A 17,166-nucleotide genomic window follows, 5' to 3' on the forward strand; every position below is an offset into this window, starting at 1 on the left:
AGTGATCCTTCAGAGGCCAAAACATGATTTTCCTGCTTTCTTGCTACCTCCTCTGCTTTTCTAGAATGGTCCCCTCCCTAATGCTGTTTTCATTTCTTCTGTGGTTTAGCTTTGCGGTCTTCATCGCAGGGGAAGGTGGAGTCAGGCCCCTGAGACTGCTGATGTCCTTTCCTGCCCCAGGCAACCTCGCCTAATGAAACCTCGGCCTTAATCAGTTTGCAGATCTCCAGGGGAGCCCACCTGCACGAACACCATGGCCTCTGAAGACATTGCCAAGCTGGCAGAGACGCTGGCCAAAACCCAGGTGGCCGGGGGACAGCTGAGTTTCAAGGGCAAGAGCCTCAAGCTCAACACTGCGGAAGATGGTGAGTTTGGGCCCCGCCTCACTCTCCCCCCACCCCACCACCCGCCCCACCCCCCGGCCACAGGAGAAAAGGGAGTGTGAGAGTGAGCACCTCCTCTTCCCGGTTGCCCAGCTCCTTTGCTCCCTCCTCACCAGCTCTGTCCTAGCAGCTCTGAGGTATCGGCGGGCCACCTAACAGTGAGTCTCGAAGATCATTTGCCTGCGAGCACCCGCAGGCTTCCCTGACCGTTTTCATGGGTGTCCCTGCTGTGGAGACAGTTGAGGCTGGCAGGTGGCCTGTTATCTCTTAGAGGGGATGGTAGGCAGTGAGGGCCACAGTGAGTGGCAGTTCCAACACAGCCCTCTTACTTCAGCACCACCCCCTCCTGCACCCCCATGACCCTAGGCTGGTCTGGGAATACCTGTTGCCTGCCCCAGAGCTGAGGCTCATGGGTCTGCATTAGAACAACAATCCAGTCCTCCTGGGAGGATCTGGTCTGTGCAGCTTGGTGCTCCTGTGGCAGGGAGGGGTGCTCCTGTTTATGTATAGGCGCATGGACTGGAGAGAACCAGCACGCAGACCCTAGCTTTCCACCCCCGGCCAAGGCACACTGGGTATTGGCCAACCTTGGGTACCCCGGCTTCTGGGAGTGAAGGCACTTACGTCAGGACTTGAAGGCCTGTTGAGGTTCCAGCTCAACCAGGGAAACTGGTCTCACCTCACCCTGTTGTCACGGCGCAGGCAGGCGTCAGGGGTTGCTTGAGCCCTTGGCTGCTGGGGGCGTGGTGGCACCCGACCCTAACATGAACACAGGGCTTTAAAAATTACAGCCTTCCTCCCTGAGCTTTGATTGCTTTTGATCTGCGCGTCACCCCTAAGGGAGGGAGACCTGTTGCTGTTTTGTAAATAAGGAAGAACAACTTGGGAGACTGCAGTGACCCGCCCAAGGTCATGCGCTGGGAAACAGCAGGGCCAGAAAGGTCCAGCTGCACCCCTGTTCCTGTGCTTCTGAGTAGACATTCAGCTCCATTCAGTAGATGTGGGTTCACTATTAAATTGTCTTCCCTGAGCACTGTGTCGGCAACAGAGTGTTTCGTGTCGTGCAAACATCATTTCAGAATATCCTCACAAAAGCCCATGAGGGGGCCTCCCCGGTGGCGCAGCGGTTGAGCGCTGGGTTGCGAAGCTGCCTGCGGCCTCTGCGGTGCCGGTTCAATCCCCGGCTGCTCCCCGGCCACCAGAGGAGGGTCCCGCATGGCGCCCAGACATCTCCTGCCGCCCGCTGCTCCCCTCAGCAGTGTACTTCGGTCCTTCTGCCTGCTCTGCTCCCCGCTCTGGCTCTGGTGAATTCTCTCACCCTCCCGCGCTTCTCACTGTACCCAGTGCTTGTATAAACAAAACAAACAAACAAATAAATAAAAAACATGCCTCCATTAAAAAAAAAAAAATTAAAAAAAAAAGAATTTAAAAAAAAAAAAGCCCATGAGGTTGGTGTCACCCCCATTTTGCAGACTGGAAAGTTGTGGCTCAGGGAGGTCATAGACCTTGCCTGCGGGCATGGCTGCAGGTAACGGAGCTGGGTGTAGAACGCGAGCTTGTCAGCTCTGGAAGCCGCATGCATGCCCAGCTCACTGCCCGCCTCTGGGGGCGCCGGCCTGCACAGGAGTGGGTCCCCAGGTTGCTCACGGGAGGCACAAAGGTGACATGTACTCTGGGGGGCCCATGCCCATCCACATCTCCACCTTCCTGCCACATGTCACCCCCTCCATCCTTTGCCGGCCACACTAGCTTTCGTTCATTCCCTGTAACTTGGGTGTTTTCCTTCAGATTGTCAAATAAATACTTATTACAGAATACAGAATCCTTGACAGAAGAAAAAACCATTGTCACACAGTTAATTTTGGTGCATTTTTCTCTCTTTTTCTCCCCTTGCTTATTCCAACTGCCTAGGACTCTGGTGCATTTTCTTTCTGGTCTTTCTTTTTTCCCTAAACATAGTTGACTGCTTTTTAAGAAAAATAAGTGGGACCATATTACAGATACTTTTAAAAGCTGCTTTAAACCTGACCTATTGAGAACGTCTCATTGAAGGTGATAGAAAAAAAACTGAGATCATCCACGATCCCACCACCTCTGAGCGGGTAGTTACTGCTTTAACATTTGATTTCAATCCCACTAGACCTTGTTCTCTGCGTGAGCGAGGGAGAATACATACAGCATTTTGTAAGTGTGACCAGCCCAAACCACTTTGGATAGCCTCATTTTTTATTCCCCACTTGGCCTGGCACATGCCATCCTGGGCCATGCCCGCTTGCCACCCACAAGGTGCCCTGAGCATTTTTGCCTCCGCAGCCAGTTGCTCTTTTCCTTTGGCTCCCAAGCCCCCCGCATGGCTGCCTGACCCACCTTTGTCAGCCATGGAGTCGCGAGTGACACAGTAGCCTCTCCTGCCTTGGCTTGTCCATGACTCCAAAAGTCTAAGGCTAAGCTTCTGTTCTTTGGTTCTGGGCAGCCAAAGACGTGATAAAAGAGATTGAAGACTTCGAGGGCTTAGAGGCTCTGCGCTTGGAAGGCAACACGGTGGGTGTGGAGGCCGCCAGGGTCATCGCCAAGGCCCTGGAGAAGAAGTCGGAGCTGAAGGTGAGAGCAGCAGGGTGAGTGGGCCCAGCCCGTTGGGGGAACAGGCTTCTCTCACATGGCCACAGCCTGTGCCCAGACCCTCCCTGCCCTTCCTGGTTGGCCCCCCACGAGCAGCTCCTCTTCCTCTGGCCTCCCAGAGTGTCGGGCCTGGGGCAGGCCCCTCTCCCTGCGTGAGGTGTCTGTTAGGGGCCGGCAGTAACAGACTCAGCAGTGGTGTTAGGAGCCTGAGGGCTTCCTTGGGGAATGTGGAAGATAGACGGGCAGGGAGAACCTGGGCACAGGGAGGGAGCCTCTGACACACTTGGCCTCCCAGCTCCTCCCATCAGGCGGCCTGCTCACTGCTTGGAGATGAACGGTGAGTTCTTTCTTAAAGTTTATGTCCTGGGGTTCTCCTTGGCCAACACAAAAATTCTAGTTTGTCCCCAAGTGGGTTCCACCAAGCTACAGTCCTCCAGAGGCTCTGTGAGAAAATTGGGGTGTCACATGTTCAGAACGTGAGCTGTCAGCCCATGTGCCCCTTTCCTGGGAACTCCAGTATATATAAGCACCTTAAAGCCCTGAAGACTCAGGAGGGAGACCTGTTTTCCCACTGGACGTGGTTCCAGGCCTGGGCTGGGCTCTCTTGCTCGCGTCTTCAGTCCTCACAGCGACCTCGGTAACGAGACCGTCTCCACTTTGTAAGTCAAGGGAACTGAGGCTCGGAGCGGGAGTAAATAGTGCAGGTCCCGAACGCTGTGACTGAGCCACGTTTCGCACTCTGTGCCCAGGGCTCCTTCCGTGGCCCCGCGGTGCTTTCTGAAGGGCCAGGCAGATGGGACCGGAGACACAGGAGGACATGGAATACTTTTCCTGTGGGGCCGTGGCTGGCCCACGAAGTGCCCCTTGATGTTTCCTCTGGAAGAGGACGGCCAGGGTCACTGCCTAGGCTGTGCTGTTTCTGCTCTCCTGCCCGGGGACTCCCCTCTCCTTGAGCTTAAGTGGGAGTGTTTCCCTATTAAAGAACTCGGCCCTCCCTGGCAACCTGTAAAGGGCAGGATTGGAGGAGTTGTGGCTGGGGCCCGTGGGCTGCGGTGGCTGAACTTTGGTATCTCGGGGCCCAGGTCCAAGCCCCAGCTCTGTGGTCTGTGGCCTTGCACCAAACTCAGCTGTGGTCTGGGTTCCTTCCGGGAAAGGAGCCCAGGAAGGCGGCCTCCCTGCCTCTGGTGGCCAGGTGCAGGCTTGTGTCCTGAGCGCTTGGCCAGGGCGAGTTCTGTGTCCATCCTCTACCCCTTGACACACCATCCCGCCGTGGGTCTGGGGCCTGCTCCTGTGGCAGGAGGAACCAGGGTGGGGGCAGGGCAGGTGCTGCGGGGTGTTCTGGGCACGGGACCGATGCGAGATAAAGAGGTTATCGCCCTGGTGCGGCGCCAGTTAGTCTTGGCAGATGAGGTCCCGCGGCCTCCAGGTCTGAAGGGTTGAAAAGAGGCTTTAGTAAAGGGACTTCTCACTGCTGGAGCACACAGTGTCCTCTGTGTTCGCTAGTCCTGGTCACCTGCTGCTGTGGCCAATACCACATGGGGGCTGGGACGGGCACTGGGCTGGGAGACTGTTGTCACTCTCTTGGCGTTACCACCGCTTTGTCAGGGCACCCAAGGCCGGTCTCCCTCAGCCTGATTTCCCTCCTGGAAAACCAGGGCTGTGTAGATCAGGGGTCTTCCTGACACTCCTACTGAGCTCCCCATAGTGCCCGGAGGCCTCCAGGTCCCACCAGCTTTAGCCAGAGCTGGTCCAGCTTCTGGCTAAGAAGCCCAGACTAAGATCTCGTGGTGCTTGCGAGACTGTGTCTTCGGGGACAAGGTGCTGCCCGCAGGCCGCCTCCGAGGGCTTCACTAACGCCTCTCTTCCTGCTTCCAAAGCGATGCCACTGGAGCGACATGTTCACAGGGAGACTGCGGTCCGAGATCCCGCCAGCTCTGGTGAGTGAGCAAGGCCGAGATTCCCAGCCCTGGCCGTGCCCGGGGCTTTTCTCACACGGTTCTGAGATGCTGAAGCGAAGCCAGGCAGGCCCAGCCGCGGTCCTGTGTCCTGGGGCAGGTGGGCACCTGGGTGCTGACGGGGAGTCAGGCGCCGTGACAGACCGGGGGTTCTGTGGTGTTGCCTAGGTTGCAGATCTTGCTTCCTGCACGCTCACCCCCCTTGTCCTGGCGCTTCCCGCCCTGCCCCGAGGTCCTGGTCGCAGGCCCGTCTCCCTCACCCCACTCTTTGTTTCGCCTCTTCACGAGCTTCCTCTGCCCGGTTTTCATTTCCCCATTCCCTGGACTCTGATCGACTTGTGTGCGTGTGTGTACGTGCACGCGCACACACACCCGTGCGGGAGGGAGCACTGCAGACAGAACGTGGCTTACCTGGGCCTTGTTTGAAAAGCGCTTCAGTCTGGCGGACAGCGACGCGTCTTCCGGGGGGTGCAGGCGTCGTCCTGGGGCCCGGCGGGCACAGAGGCGCTGGGAGAGTGGTGAAGCCAGTCAGTGGTTTCCATGCAGGCTCAGTTCGTTTGTGTGATTGTGGGGAAAAGAATTTGAAGTTAGAAAACAGGATGAATTAGACTTACTTGGTGGGGGCCTTTTTCTGTGCCCCCAAATTAAATTTGAACATTTAATTTCCTCAAGCTTTGAGGAGTGTCCTTCGCTCCATGAGTCTTAGGAAGGGGAAGTAACAGAACTGGGGTCGGGAGGCCTGGCGTGCAGGAAGGGGGAGCTGGGGGAGCACAGGGTTTGAGGGCTGGAGGTCACTTGGGACCAGATTACCAGGGACTGGGCCTCCTTCCTCTGGGGCTTGGGGAGCGAGGGGAGGGCCCTTCCACGTTGAGTCAGAGTTGTTGATTCCGTGGCAGGGGGACAGGCAACTGCCTCGGATACCCTGTCTCCTCTCCCCCGCGTCTCCCATAGAACCCCTGCCCCGGCAGGCCTCCCAACTCCATTTCCGCCCCAAGTCTTGTGCCGAGCCTCTCCCCTTGCCCATCCTCTTAAAGGGACTGTGGGTATCCCCGGCCCGGTAGTCCAGGAGAGCTCAGCATCTCCCTGCAAAGTCTGGTCCTGGGTTGTAGCTTGGGAATGTGCACCCTGGAGGCGTCAGGGGTGCCTCCCTCCCACACCTTCAGCTCACCCCCAGCGTCTGCGGGTCCCCCTCCCTCCCTCCCTCAGCAGCCTCGGTTTCTCCACCTCCCACCACACTGCAGCTGCCTCCGTGTCCTCTTCGCTGCCTTCCCTGGGGCGGGGGCTCCTCGCTTGTGGCTGACTGGTTCTCACCCAGACTGAGCTGGCTTCCCTGACGACCCCGCAACCTAACCCACCCCCAGCTGAACTGGAAGCCTCTGTGGGTCTGCAGTCCTGGGTGGGCATGCGTGACACTCTGTCCTGAAGCGGTCTGTCCCCTCCCTGGGCTGGGTGCCCCCTGCGGGCGGGGCGACCTGGCACAGAAGCAGCCCCTGCAGCGGGTGAGGCTGATGTGCGCGCACTCCCTTTGTTCCCAGATCTCACTCGGGGAGGGACTCATCACAGCCGGGGCCCAGCTGGTGGAGCTGGACCTCAGTGACAATGCGTTTGGGCCTGATGGCGTGCGAGGCTTCGAGGCCCTGCTCAAGAGCTCTGCCTGCTTCACCCTGCACGAACTCAAGCTCAACAACTGTGGCATGGGCATTGGTGGAGGCAAGGTGGGTGTGTCGCCCCTTCCCTCCCTCCTCCCGGGTGTCCCCTGCCACTTTCCCGTCCATCTGCAGGACGTGCCCTTGGCTGCCTCCTGGCTGGGAGGGCGGTTCTGTTGTTTTTCTCTTCAAATGAAAGGCCTCGAAGACTGCAGCCTGTGACCAGTGGAGTCTGGGAGGGTGGGGTTGCCAAGCAACCCTCTCCCGTTCTGGTGTTGCCTTGGCAACGCAGAGGCAGTATCATGTTTGTGCTCTGACCTGCCTGCTCTGCAAAACGCAGGCTCGGGGCATCCTGAGACCTGCTGCACCCTCAGAACCGCTGGCTGAGCCACGTGAACGCTGGTAGGGAGCCCTGGAAGGGACCCCTTGGGCAGGCCGGTGAGCTCACGGCTCGCCTTTGTTCCTAGGCCCAGACCTGGCCTGGGCCGCCTCCCCCCGTCCTGCCAGCAGGTCAGGCAGCTCAGTGCAGGAGAACTGCTGCCCAGAACCCACCCCGGGGAGGCCGCTGTTCGCTCTCTCCAGCTGACTCCTGGAGCCCAGCCTCTGGAAATACGGAGTCCCCCTCTGCATCCTGACCCCCACCCCTCGCCTTCTGAGCACACGTCAGAGAAGGGCTGGACATGGGGTTCACAGCGATGGGGGGCGTCGTCTTGTGTCTTACATGTGTCGCCCTAACGCCCATCCCCGCTGGAAGGGGTGCTGCTGTCCCTTATTCCTAGAGAGCTGGACTAGGGCTCAGGGTCAGGGGGACGTCAGTCGCGCTTCCATGGTACTGACCTGCGGGCGGCAGCTCATAGTTGGCGCTCCTGTCAGTTCTGAGGTGGAAGCCGGGAGGTGGGGGTGCTGAGGGTGCTCACCACCTAGTAGGGCCCCACAAATGTTGGTTCTCTGCTTCCCGCACCTGCTGTGACCTCTTTGCCATGGTCTCTGGTGTCCATCTGCCGAGTTTGAACTCTTGTGCCGTTGGCGTCACTGGGGTGGAAACTCCCTCGTGGCACTCCAGGGACAGGACAAGTGGGGTGTTAGGTTTTTCACCCCCAGCCGCTGACGCCCATTACGTGTGCAGCTGGGCCGGGTGCGCCTTGATGCTGTGGCCTCCCCGCCGGCTCCGGGTGCCGTGGTGGAGCACGGCGAGCAGCTGGGAGCTTGAGTTCGGGCCCAGTGACTGCTGCTTGCTTGGCCACCAGGGAAAAGCTACTTTCTCTCTGAACCTGGGTTTCTTCAGCTGGAAAATGGGGGTGATGGTGGTCCCCACCTGACAGAGCATTTGTGACAGTAAGGGGAGCTGACTAGGAAGCTCCTTCCCCAGAACTGCACCTAAAGTCACTCTCCTGTCCCTCTGGCCTCAGTCTCCACATCCCTAACGTGAGGCCGGCGGGGCAGAGTAAGCAGTAGGTGTTGGTCCCTCTGTAAAGGGTGAGGTGCTGGGCACGTGAGCTGTGACATTGTGGTTTGTGAGGTCTTTGTCCCTTTGCCCACCACCAGTAGGTGGCATGGCTGTGGAAGAGCAGGGCCTGCCTTTCCCCCCACAGATCCTGGCCGCCGCTCTGACTGAATGTCACCGGAAGTCCAGCGCCCAAGGCAAGCCACTGGCCCTGAAGGTCTTTGTGGCTGGCAGAAACCGTCTGGAGAATGATGGAGCCACTGCCTTGGCGGAAGCTTTTGGGGTGAGTGGTTTCTGCCCCTGCTGGCCGCCACACAAGGAGATGAGGGCTGAGCCTAGAAGGCCAGGAGGCTTGCATGTGCACCAGCTCCGGAGCTCGTCATGCGGGAGGATCCCCAGCTCAGGGAACCGGGGCACTGCCTGAGAGATGGGGGCATGCCCGAGCAGGGAGAGGTGTCCGCTGGAGCAGTGGGTTCCAACTACAGCTGATGACCCCAGCCTGGGCCTGGGTTCTAGCGGGTGGGGCACAGAGCCGGAGCCGGCTGGTCCCTGGACTCCTGTATCTCATGGGGAACCTCATACCATGAGTTGGGATCAGGGGCTGCCATGCCCAAAGTGTGCTTTGGGATCCCCGCCCAAGGCATTAGTGGACAAGCCCCGCCAGGTCTGGCGTGAAGTGCTGCTGCTCTTCCCGCTTGGTGGCCCTGGCGCCCGGGGCCCATGGCTCTGCTCTCCCCCGGCCCCGCAGATCATCGGGACGCTGGAGGAGGTCCACATGCCCCAGAACGGGATCAACCATCCCGGCGTCACTGCCCTGGCACAGGCGTTCGCCATCAACCCCCTGCTGCGGGTTGTCAATCTGAACGACAACACCTTCACAGAGAAGGGTGCCGTGGCCATGGCCAAGGTGAGGAGGGTGCAGGGAGCCAGGATGGAGCCACGAGCGTGTCCCCAGCCAGCCTGTCCTTGGGCAGCTCTGCCACGTTCAGCCCGACTGCCTCCCTCAGCCCAGCTGTCGGGGCTGAGTTTCCTCTCGGGGTGTTTTCCTTGCTGACCACTCCATTAACCTCACTGAGCCTGTCTCAGCGCCCAGCCCAGTGCCAAGTGCAGGCCCCACAGGGTGGAGCCAGAGGCTGTGCCTTAAAGGAGCCCTGTTCCTGGAGGGAAGGGGTAGCTGTTTGGTGGCAGTACAGGTGCCTGAAAGCCCTGGTGGGCTGGGTGTTGGGGGCTCACAGGAAGTCCACGCCAGACTTAATGACATTTTGTCACTTTGTACGGGAGAGGGGTGCTCGCCTCTGGACAAAGAGGGTGGAGGGTATTTCAGTCCGAAGGGGTCACCTGGGAAGACACACAGAGGGAGGGTGCCTGGCTCCATCACTCCTGGATTTGAGCTATGTTGAGGGAAGGAGGAGGTGACGAGAGGAGATAAGATCCTGTGGCTTTGCAAGCTCCTGGAGGCTCTCCCTTGAGGAATGGAGCTGGAGAGGGTTCTTCAGCGGGAATGGTGGTCAGACGTTGCTTCAGGAGAAGGATTCTGACTGAAACCTGGCCTGAGGGAGGGTGGCGGCCAGAGGCCACAGGAGGTGAGAGGAGCCGGAGGGGTGCTGAAAAGGTGGTGTGAAGACTGACTCTGCGCCCGGCGCTGGCTCCAGGGGCCCCGGGGTGAGGCTGCAGGCCCTTTCTTCCTCACAGACCCTGAAGATTCTGCGGCAGGTAGAGGTGATCAACTTCGGGGACTGCCTGGTGCGCTCCAAGGGTGCCGTGGCCATCGCAGAAGCCGTCCGCGGGGGCCTGCCCAAGCTGAAGGTGCCAGGCCTCCCCTAGCCGGGGTTACTGCTTGGGGGGAGGTTGGCCTGGGTTCATGATTTTCCGTCTTTGCCCTGGTTTGTGCGAGGCTATCTGCCTCTTGGCCCCAGTGTCTTCCTTCTTCCACGGGGAGGAGACTGTGCTGTCTGGAGCTCGAGTGCAGAGTGGAGCACAGCGTGGTCCTGCTGACCGCCAGGCACCTGCATGGCAGATGGCGTTTTTATTTTTATTTTTAAATTTAATTTAATTTTTACTTGTGTATACAAGAGCTGGGGTACAGGCCAGAGATGAGGGGGGGTGAGAGGATTCACCAGAGACAGAGTGGGGAACAGAACAGGCAGACTGACTGAAATACACTGCTGAGGGGAGCAGTGGGCGTGTCAGGAGAGGTCTGCTGTGCCATGTGGGTTGCTCCCCGGCTGGCCAGGGATCGAACTCATGCTGCAGAGGCCGCAGATTGCTTCATAGTGCAGTGCTTAACCCCTTGCGCCACCAGGGAGGCCCTTGATGGCGTTTTTATTTATGGAGGCCCGAGCCAGCCTTACCCTCACTTGGGGAAACAGGCTTCAGGGTGGGACTTGGTCTCCCTGCCCACATTTCACCTGCCTCTGCCCCGTCTGTCTATTTGTAGGAGCTGAATCTGTCATTCTGTGAAATCAAGAAAGACGCTGCCCTGGCTGTGGCCGAAGCCGTGGCCGACAAGGCCGAGTTGGAGAAGCTGGACCTCAACGGTGAGGGTGGGCGGTGTCGCCACAGCCCTGCTGACTGGCCCTGGTGCATGTCCTGACTCCCTCCCTCCCCCACGAGCAGGCAACACCCTGGGGGAGGAAGGCTGTGAGCAGCTGCAGGAGGTGCTGGAAGGCTTCAACATGGCCGAGGTGCTGGCATCCCTCAGGTAGGGAGTTGGGGTGGGGTACTGAAGCCAGGCTGGGCCTTGCCGGCGCCAACTTCTGTTCATGCATTTGAGCCTCTGCTGAGAGGCAGGCGCTATGCAAGTTTCGAAATAGGGGAGCAAGAAAGTTGAGGTTTCTGACTCACGGCGAGACTTCGTTTTAGTGGGCAAGGCGTCAGGCCGAGACGGGCTCTTTGAGGCCTGCTGTCAGCATCAGGACACTAGGTGAGGGTGGACCCCTGCAGGGCGGGTGGGTTGGGCACCCACTGAAGGGCTCCCAGCAGACACGGGGGACCTGCTGCTGACAGTGGGCTCAGGGCAGCGACGGGGCAGACTGGGGTTGTTTTTAAAATGAGAGAATGATTCTGGGAGGAGGAGACGGTTGCGGGGCCCATGGGGAGGTGGGGTCAGGCGGCGGGGCTCATCCCCCCGTCTGGATGGGACTTGGGACCGGCATTGACCCTGCCCCCCTCGGCCCTCTGCGCTCACTCACCTGTCAGCCCTGGGCTGCCGCTGCTGGGGGCCGGCTCGTGGTCCAGGGGGGTGGAAAGGCCTCCCGGGGCAGGATCCTCCCGTGTCCGCGGCAGACGCCCTGGTGATGGGGAGTGCGTGGCAGATCCCCACGACCATGGCCCCCACCCATGGCTGCTCCCGGCGTGACTGGGGCCTGGGCCGGGGCGGGCCTGCCTCAGCCGACTCTCTCCGCAGTGATGACGAGGGGGAGGACGACGAGGAGGAGGAGGAGGAGGAGGAGGAGGGGGAGGAAGAGGAGGACGAGGACGAGGAGGACGAAGAGGAGGAGGACGAGGACGAGGAGGAGGAGGAGCCACGGCAGCAAGGGCAGGGGGGTGCGTCCAGCGCACCGGCCAGGAAGATCCTGGACCCTAACAGCGGGGTGAGTCCCTGGCGCTTCCCGGCCTCGAGCGCCGGCGCCCTGGCCGCGGTCCTGAGGCGTCTGCACGGGGTGGTGGGCGCGGGGCCTGCAGGGGGCGGTCGCCCCAGCGCCGCTGTGTGTGCCGGCGTCTGCCCAGCCGGCTGGTGGTGGGCAAGCATCACGTCCGTGCCCTGCTCGTCGCCTGCAGCGTGCTTCTGAAGGAGCAAGTAGGAAAAAAGGCAAAGTCGGAATTTTTGCCAACCGTGGGCGGCGGGTGGCCGTGGCGGCCTGCAGGGACAGCCCCTTCCAGACACGGGCCCGAGTCAAGCTCTGGACAGCTGCCCAGGAGCCTGGCAGCGCTCCCGCGGGGTCTCTGTCGTGCGCCGTGCTCGGCAGGGCTGCACGCTGTGCTGCTGCCGCATTTCTGGGGGCCGCGTGCTGGCGAGCACCCACTTAGCTGGCCAGGCTCTTTGAGTCCTAGGGAGGTGCCTCCCAGGAGCAGCCAGGCGCCAGCATCTGGAGCCCCGCCCTTGGAAGACACCCCCTCAGCCTGATTGTTGAGAGAGGGGCCCGTGTTCTGGCGAGGGTCTGGGTCTGGGCCCCTCCAGAGCCGCCCTCATCACCCCTTGGCAGGAACCGGCTCCAGTGCTGTCTCCCCCGCCTCCCGTGGATGTGGCCACCTTCCTGGCCTTCCCCTCCCCGGAGAAGCTGCTGCGCCTCGGGCCCAAGAGCGCGGTGCTGATCGCCCAGCAGGTAGAGAGCTCCCCGCGGGCAGGACCGGGCTGGGCCGGTGCCGTTGTGGGAGTGGGGGGCCTGCAGTGTGGGGTTCCGGAGACATTCACGGGTGTGATGGGTGCCAGGCGCCCTCCGGCCTGTGCAGATGCCTGTGCCCGCTGCCAGCACCCCCTGGCTGGCGAGGGTGCAGCGTTCTCCCACATGCATACCCCCAGGCGTCCCTCTGCACGTTCGGAGGACACACTGGAGGACGCTCCTGGAGCCGCTGTCGGCCGGGACCTGTGGAGTTGGCCGGGCGGCTGCCCTTGCTCCGGCCTCTTGAGTGGCGGCTCCTCCTTCACGTCCTCATTCATGCTGAGGGTGGTCGAGGCCCCTGCTGTGGCTGCTGTTCCCCCGGGCCGGAGCCGTTGGCTCCTGTGACCCACGGGGACACGGAGGCCCACAGAGCGCCTGTGCCAAGCGCCCGCCCTCGACCGGGACGCTCTAGCTGCTTTCCTCCCCCGGGCGCCATCCCTCACCTTGCCGCATCAGTGAAGCCGCCCAGCCGTCCGCCTCATCCCACCTCTCTCCTGACCAGTGCGGTGGCGGCAGCTCCCCGGCCTCTGAGCGTGGTCCGCCCCTGAGGAGAGGGGTCGCTGTGTCACGGGGGTGCTTGCGGGCGACCGCACTCCTCCGTGCGCGTGCTGTGGGCCAGGCTTGGGTGATGGTGTGGGGTGAGGTGGGGCCTGCCCCCGCCCACCAGAGGCCATGCCCTGCCAGGGCCTCTGTGGCTGCAGCAGCGCCCAGGCCCCTGCTGACGGGCCATTGTCTCCTGCGTCCTCAGACCGACACGTCAGACCCGGAAAAGGTGGTCTCGGCCTTCCTGAAGGTGTCCTGTGCATACAAGGACGAGGCCTCCGTGCGGACAGCAGTGCAGGACGCCGTAGGTAACGTGGACTTGCTGGGTCTGGGTGGCCACTGCTCTGGGCCGCAGCTACAGGGATGGTGACGGGGAGTCCTGCCCCAGGTGTCGGGTCCAAGCTGCTCCTGACCCGCATGCACGGGGCAGCCTGGGGTCTCCTCTGCTCTGCGCACTGGGGAACTTGCCCACATGCATGCAGCTGGCACAGCTAGAACTCGGGGGGCCACAGCACCGGGTCCATCCTGCAGCTGAATCTGCACAGGGTCCCCTGGACCTGGCAGTGCCCTGCATTCTCTCCATCATTCATGAGGCTTTGGGAATCTCTGTCCTGCCCGTCATGCCCCTCTAGCCACCCTGTTCTCGGTTCCTGCTACCTGTTGGCATATGTCTGAGCTGCCCCACGTGGCCCTGAGGGGAGTGAGAGCCCTGCGGGTTGGGTAGAGCCCCTGGCAAGGGTAGGAAGGAGGAGGGGCATGTGATGCCTTCTCCAGGATCGGCTCCCGCGTGGCGTGGGGATGGGGCGGGGGGAGGACTCCAGGTCGGCCCCTGAGACCCCAGTCCCATGGGCCTTTGTGGCAACAAGTTACCTAAAATCTTATTGAGCGCAGCTTGGCACAGAAGCAAGGCCCACTGGCTCCTTCCCCAGTTACCCCCTCACCTGGATGGGAACGCTAAAGCCCCCCGGGGCTCATCTACCTCGCTCACTCTCCTCCCCTCCCCGGTGTGAGAGCCCCGGGCGGCCAGGGCAGGAAGGGTCATTGTCACGGTGGGGGTCCAGCCCCCCAGTCGCCCGGCACTGTGTCCACGTCCGACCTGACAGGGAGACAGCGCCTGGCCTTTGTGCAGGGCGCGTGCCCTTTGGCCTGTGAGCCATTGGCCGTGACACCCCCATTACTGCTCCTGCTTTGCAGACGCTCTGATGAAGAAGGCCTTCAGCTCGTCCTCCTTCAACTCCAACGCCTTCCTCACCAGACTCCTGGTCCACATGGGTCTGCTCAAGGTGCGCTGGGAGGGGCGGCTGCTCCCCACCCCGGGGCCTTCACTTGACCTTGACCCTGGGGCTGCATGGTAGAGCTCAAGGGCCCTCCAGGTGACCCAGATCTCACCTCACTTTCTGCCTGTGCTCGCCTTGCAGAGTGAAGACAAGATCAAGGCCATCGCCAACCTCTACGGCCCCCTGATGGCCCTGAACCACATGGTGCAGCAGGACTACTTCCCCAAGGCCCTGGCCCCCCTGCTGCTGGCCTTCGTGACCAAGTGAGTGTGGCACCTCCACGGGCCTCGCCCCTCCGGCTCCCCCCAACCTGTTCCCTGCCTCTCCGCCCATGCCCAGCTGAGGGCACAGGACTCGGCACTCTTTCCTGAGAGAGAGAGGAAAGGCCCCTGTTTTCTGGACGAGGAGACCAGCACTGACAGGGTCAGTTAAGGTCGGGCCTTGGTCATGCTGCTGGTCAAGGCCCTTACCTCTTAGGGAGCAATTCCGTGTGATTCCCACAGCAACCTAGACCCACAGGCCCTCTCTGGGAACACTAAGTGCCCAGAGACATGGAGACCTTGGCCTCCCCTTGGGGGCCCTGGGATGAAGAGCCTCCAGAGCCAGCAACCAGAGAGATATCAGGGGCCTGTCCCGCCCTCACTGCACCCTATGTGGCCCCCAGCTGCCCCCAGTCAGACATAGATCCAGCGAAGCCAGCCCCTGGGGCCAGTGGGGCAGGCAGAGGAGGCTCCCTGCCCGGGGGACAAGTGCCAGGGCCTCTGCCATCCGTTTGGGCACCTGGAGTTGCTGTGGAAGTGAGGGATGCCCCTCCCCCCGCCCCCAGCAGCTAGCTGGGGCCACGTGCCTTTGCCTCCTTAGTCAGGCCTCCGCTCGCCCATGTCTGCCCACCTCCCTGCCACCACCGTGCTGTAGCTGGGCTGGCCTAGAGAGCCAGGCCGAGTGTTCTCCAGTCAGGGTCACACAGCTGCCGCCTTACCTCCCCCACACCTGGGCAGGTGCCGTTGCCTCTACCCTGCGCTGTGTGGAGTGGCCCGGGGGTGGCCAGAGCCCCTGCCCGCCACTCCAACAGCTTCTCCTCCCGGTCGGTTGGTCCTCCTGCCCCCTTGGATGCCTCCCACGGACAGCCGCTGGCATCTCCACCCTCAGGCAGAGCCCCTGCCCCTCCCCCTGCTGGACCGGCCCCACCCGCAGACTCTTCCCCCACAGGCCCAACGGCGCCCTGGAGTCCTGCTCCTTCGCCCGCCACAACCTGCTGCAGACGCTGCACAAGGTCTAGGTGCCCGCGGCCGCTCCCCGCTCTGGGCCTGGACTTGGGGAGAGACTTGGGTGAAGGACTCTGGCGGGGCAGGGAGGAGCTTTGTCAAGTGGCCGCCCCCGTCTGGGTCAGAGTGGGGGTGCAGGTGTGTGCTTGCTGCTGGGGTTGGGTGTTTCCTGTCTCCCTGCGGGCTCGGGCTGGGAGGGGAGTGCGCGGCAGGCGCAGGGCTCCCTGCTGCTGTGCCATTAAACTCCCCCTCTGAGGGCGCTGCTGGTGTGCCTCGGGCTCGGACCCCGGGGGCTGCCCCGCCCCCACCTTGCCTTCCGCACCCGCGGCTGCACCCACGCCGGGGAGTCGCTGTGTGCGCTGTTCCTCCCCGTGCTGTGGCCAGGCCGTTTCCGGCCCTGCCGGGGCCTCGCTTCCTGCCCCCGCCGTCCCCAACCTCTCCCTGCTGAGCCCCTCTTGGCCCAAGGCAGAGGTGAACACCGGGTGGCGCGTGGGTGGCCAGCCAGGGCCAGGACCCCGGCGCCCACACCGTGTGGACGGGGAGAGAAGCTAGCGGACGGAGAGCAGAGGGCCTTGGGGCAGGAGCTGCCTGGGCCGCGTTGGATCTGGGCCCAGCAGGCCCTCCCGTGGCTCCTGAGGCGTCAGACTGGCCTCTCTCCGGTGGGGCAGGGCAGGCCCACCAGAGCCTGTGCTGCATCTCGGACTCGCTGACCGCGCCTGGGGCAGGGCGGTGGGGCTGGCCTGGGCCAGATGCCCTGCGACCTCCCTTCGCAGCCCCAGGCCCTCGCTCCCCCTGTGTTCTGTGTGTCTGGGCTGTGCCCAGGGCTTCACAAATAAAGTGTGGACACTGCGAAACCTGCCACCGAGTGGGCTCCTCAGTCTGGAAGGGGCCGTCTCTGGCAGAAGAGCCCCTGTGCCAACCTCCTCTCATGCCCTGGCACGCCTCCCGCCAGGCCCACCAGCTCCCTCCAGCAGTGCAGTCCGTGGAGGGCGGGCACGGGCAGCTACTCGGGGGTTGAGGAGGGTGACGGGATCTCTCCTTCTGGGCGCTGGAGGCTGTGAGTCGACCTGTTTGTCCCGCCAGGCCCTGCCTCGCCTTTGGTCCCCTCAGGCTGCAGCTGCTGGTGGCCACGTTGCTGCATCTGAGTACCTGCTGGGCTGACAGGCTTGGCCACAGCCCCCACTGACGAGGCCCCTTGTGGGCCTTCGGGGCGTCCTCCGCAGGGCGTCGTGGCTGGGAGAGCAGGGCCTCGCTCTGCACGTGTGGGTGAGGAGCGCCCAGCAGACCCACCTCGCTGTCCACCTTGGACAGCAGGCACTCTGGGGAGCCTGTTTCCCAGGGGAGTGCAGAGGTCTCCCCAAGCTTTCTTGGGGGCACTGTTCCCTCTGGCTGCAGGACCACTCAGGCAACCTTTTTCTTGGCCAGGTGGCCCTCCTCCCCGAGAAGGTGATACTACAGGAGGCAGGTGGTGGGTCTCATCGACCAGCTCATCCCCCACCCCCGATGAGGCTCTGTTCTGAGCTCTGAGGTAGTTGCCAGTTGGGGTCAGGAGATCACCCCTCAGGGCCCAGCACAGTGACGTGGGGGCCAAGAGGCACAAGTTTCAATGAGGACTTGTCACAGGTGATACCTGACAGACGGAGAAACTGAGG

The 17,166-nt window shown here is 62.1% G+C and overlaps 1 protein-coding gene across 1 annotated transcript; it reads left to right on the plus strand.

The window, feature by feature from the left end:
- Positions 1-238: 238 nt before the first annotated feature.
- RANGAP1 (Ran GTPase activating protein 1) lies at positions 239-16,358 on the plus strand. The gene is made up of 15 exons (XM_084254543.1): positions 239-365; positions 2,857-2,984; positions 4,880-4,939; positions 6,493-6,672; positions 8,196-8,330; positions 8,796-8,954; positions 9,740-9,853; positions 10,485-10,584; positions 10,664-10,748; positions 11,454-11,640; positions 12,253-12,372; positions 13,178-13,280; positions 14,167-14,255; positions 14,391-14,512; positions 15,459-16,358. Exons 1-15 carry the CDS (start codon positions 254-256, stop codon positions 15,526-15,528), a joined length of 1,764 nt encoding a protein of 587 aa, XP_084110669.1. The 5' UTR covers positions 239-253; the 3' UTR covers positions 15,529-16,358.
- Positions 16,359-17,166: the final 808 nt, after the last annotated feature.

This window comes from Talpa europaea (genome assembly GCF_964194135.1).
Source record: "Talpa europaea genome assembly, chromosome: 15".
In the NCBI taxonomy this organism is placed as follows: domain Eukaryota; kingdom Metazoa; phylum Chordata; class Mammalia; order Eulipotyphla; family Talpidae; genus Talpa; species Talpa europaea.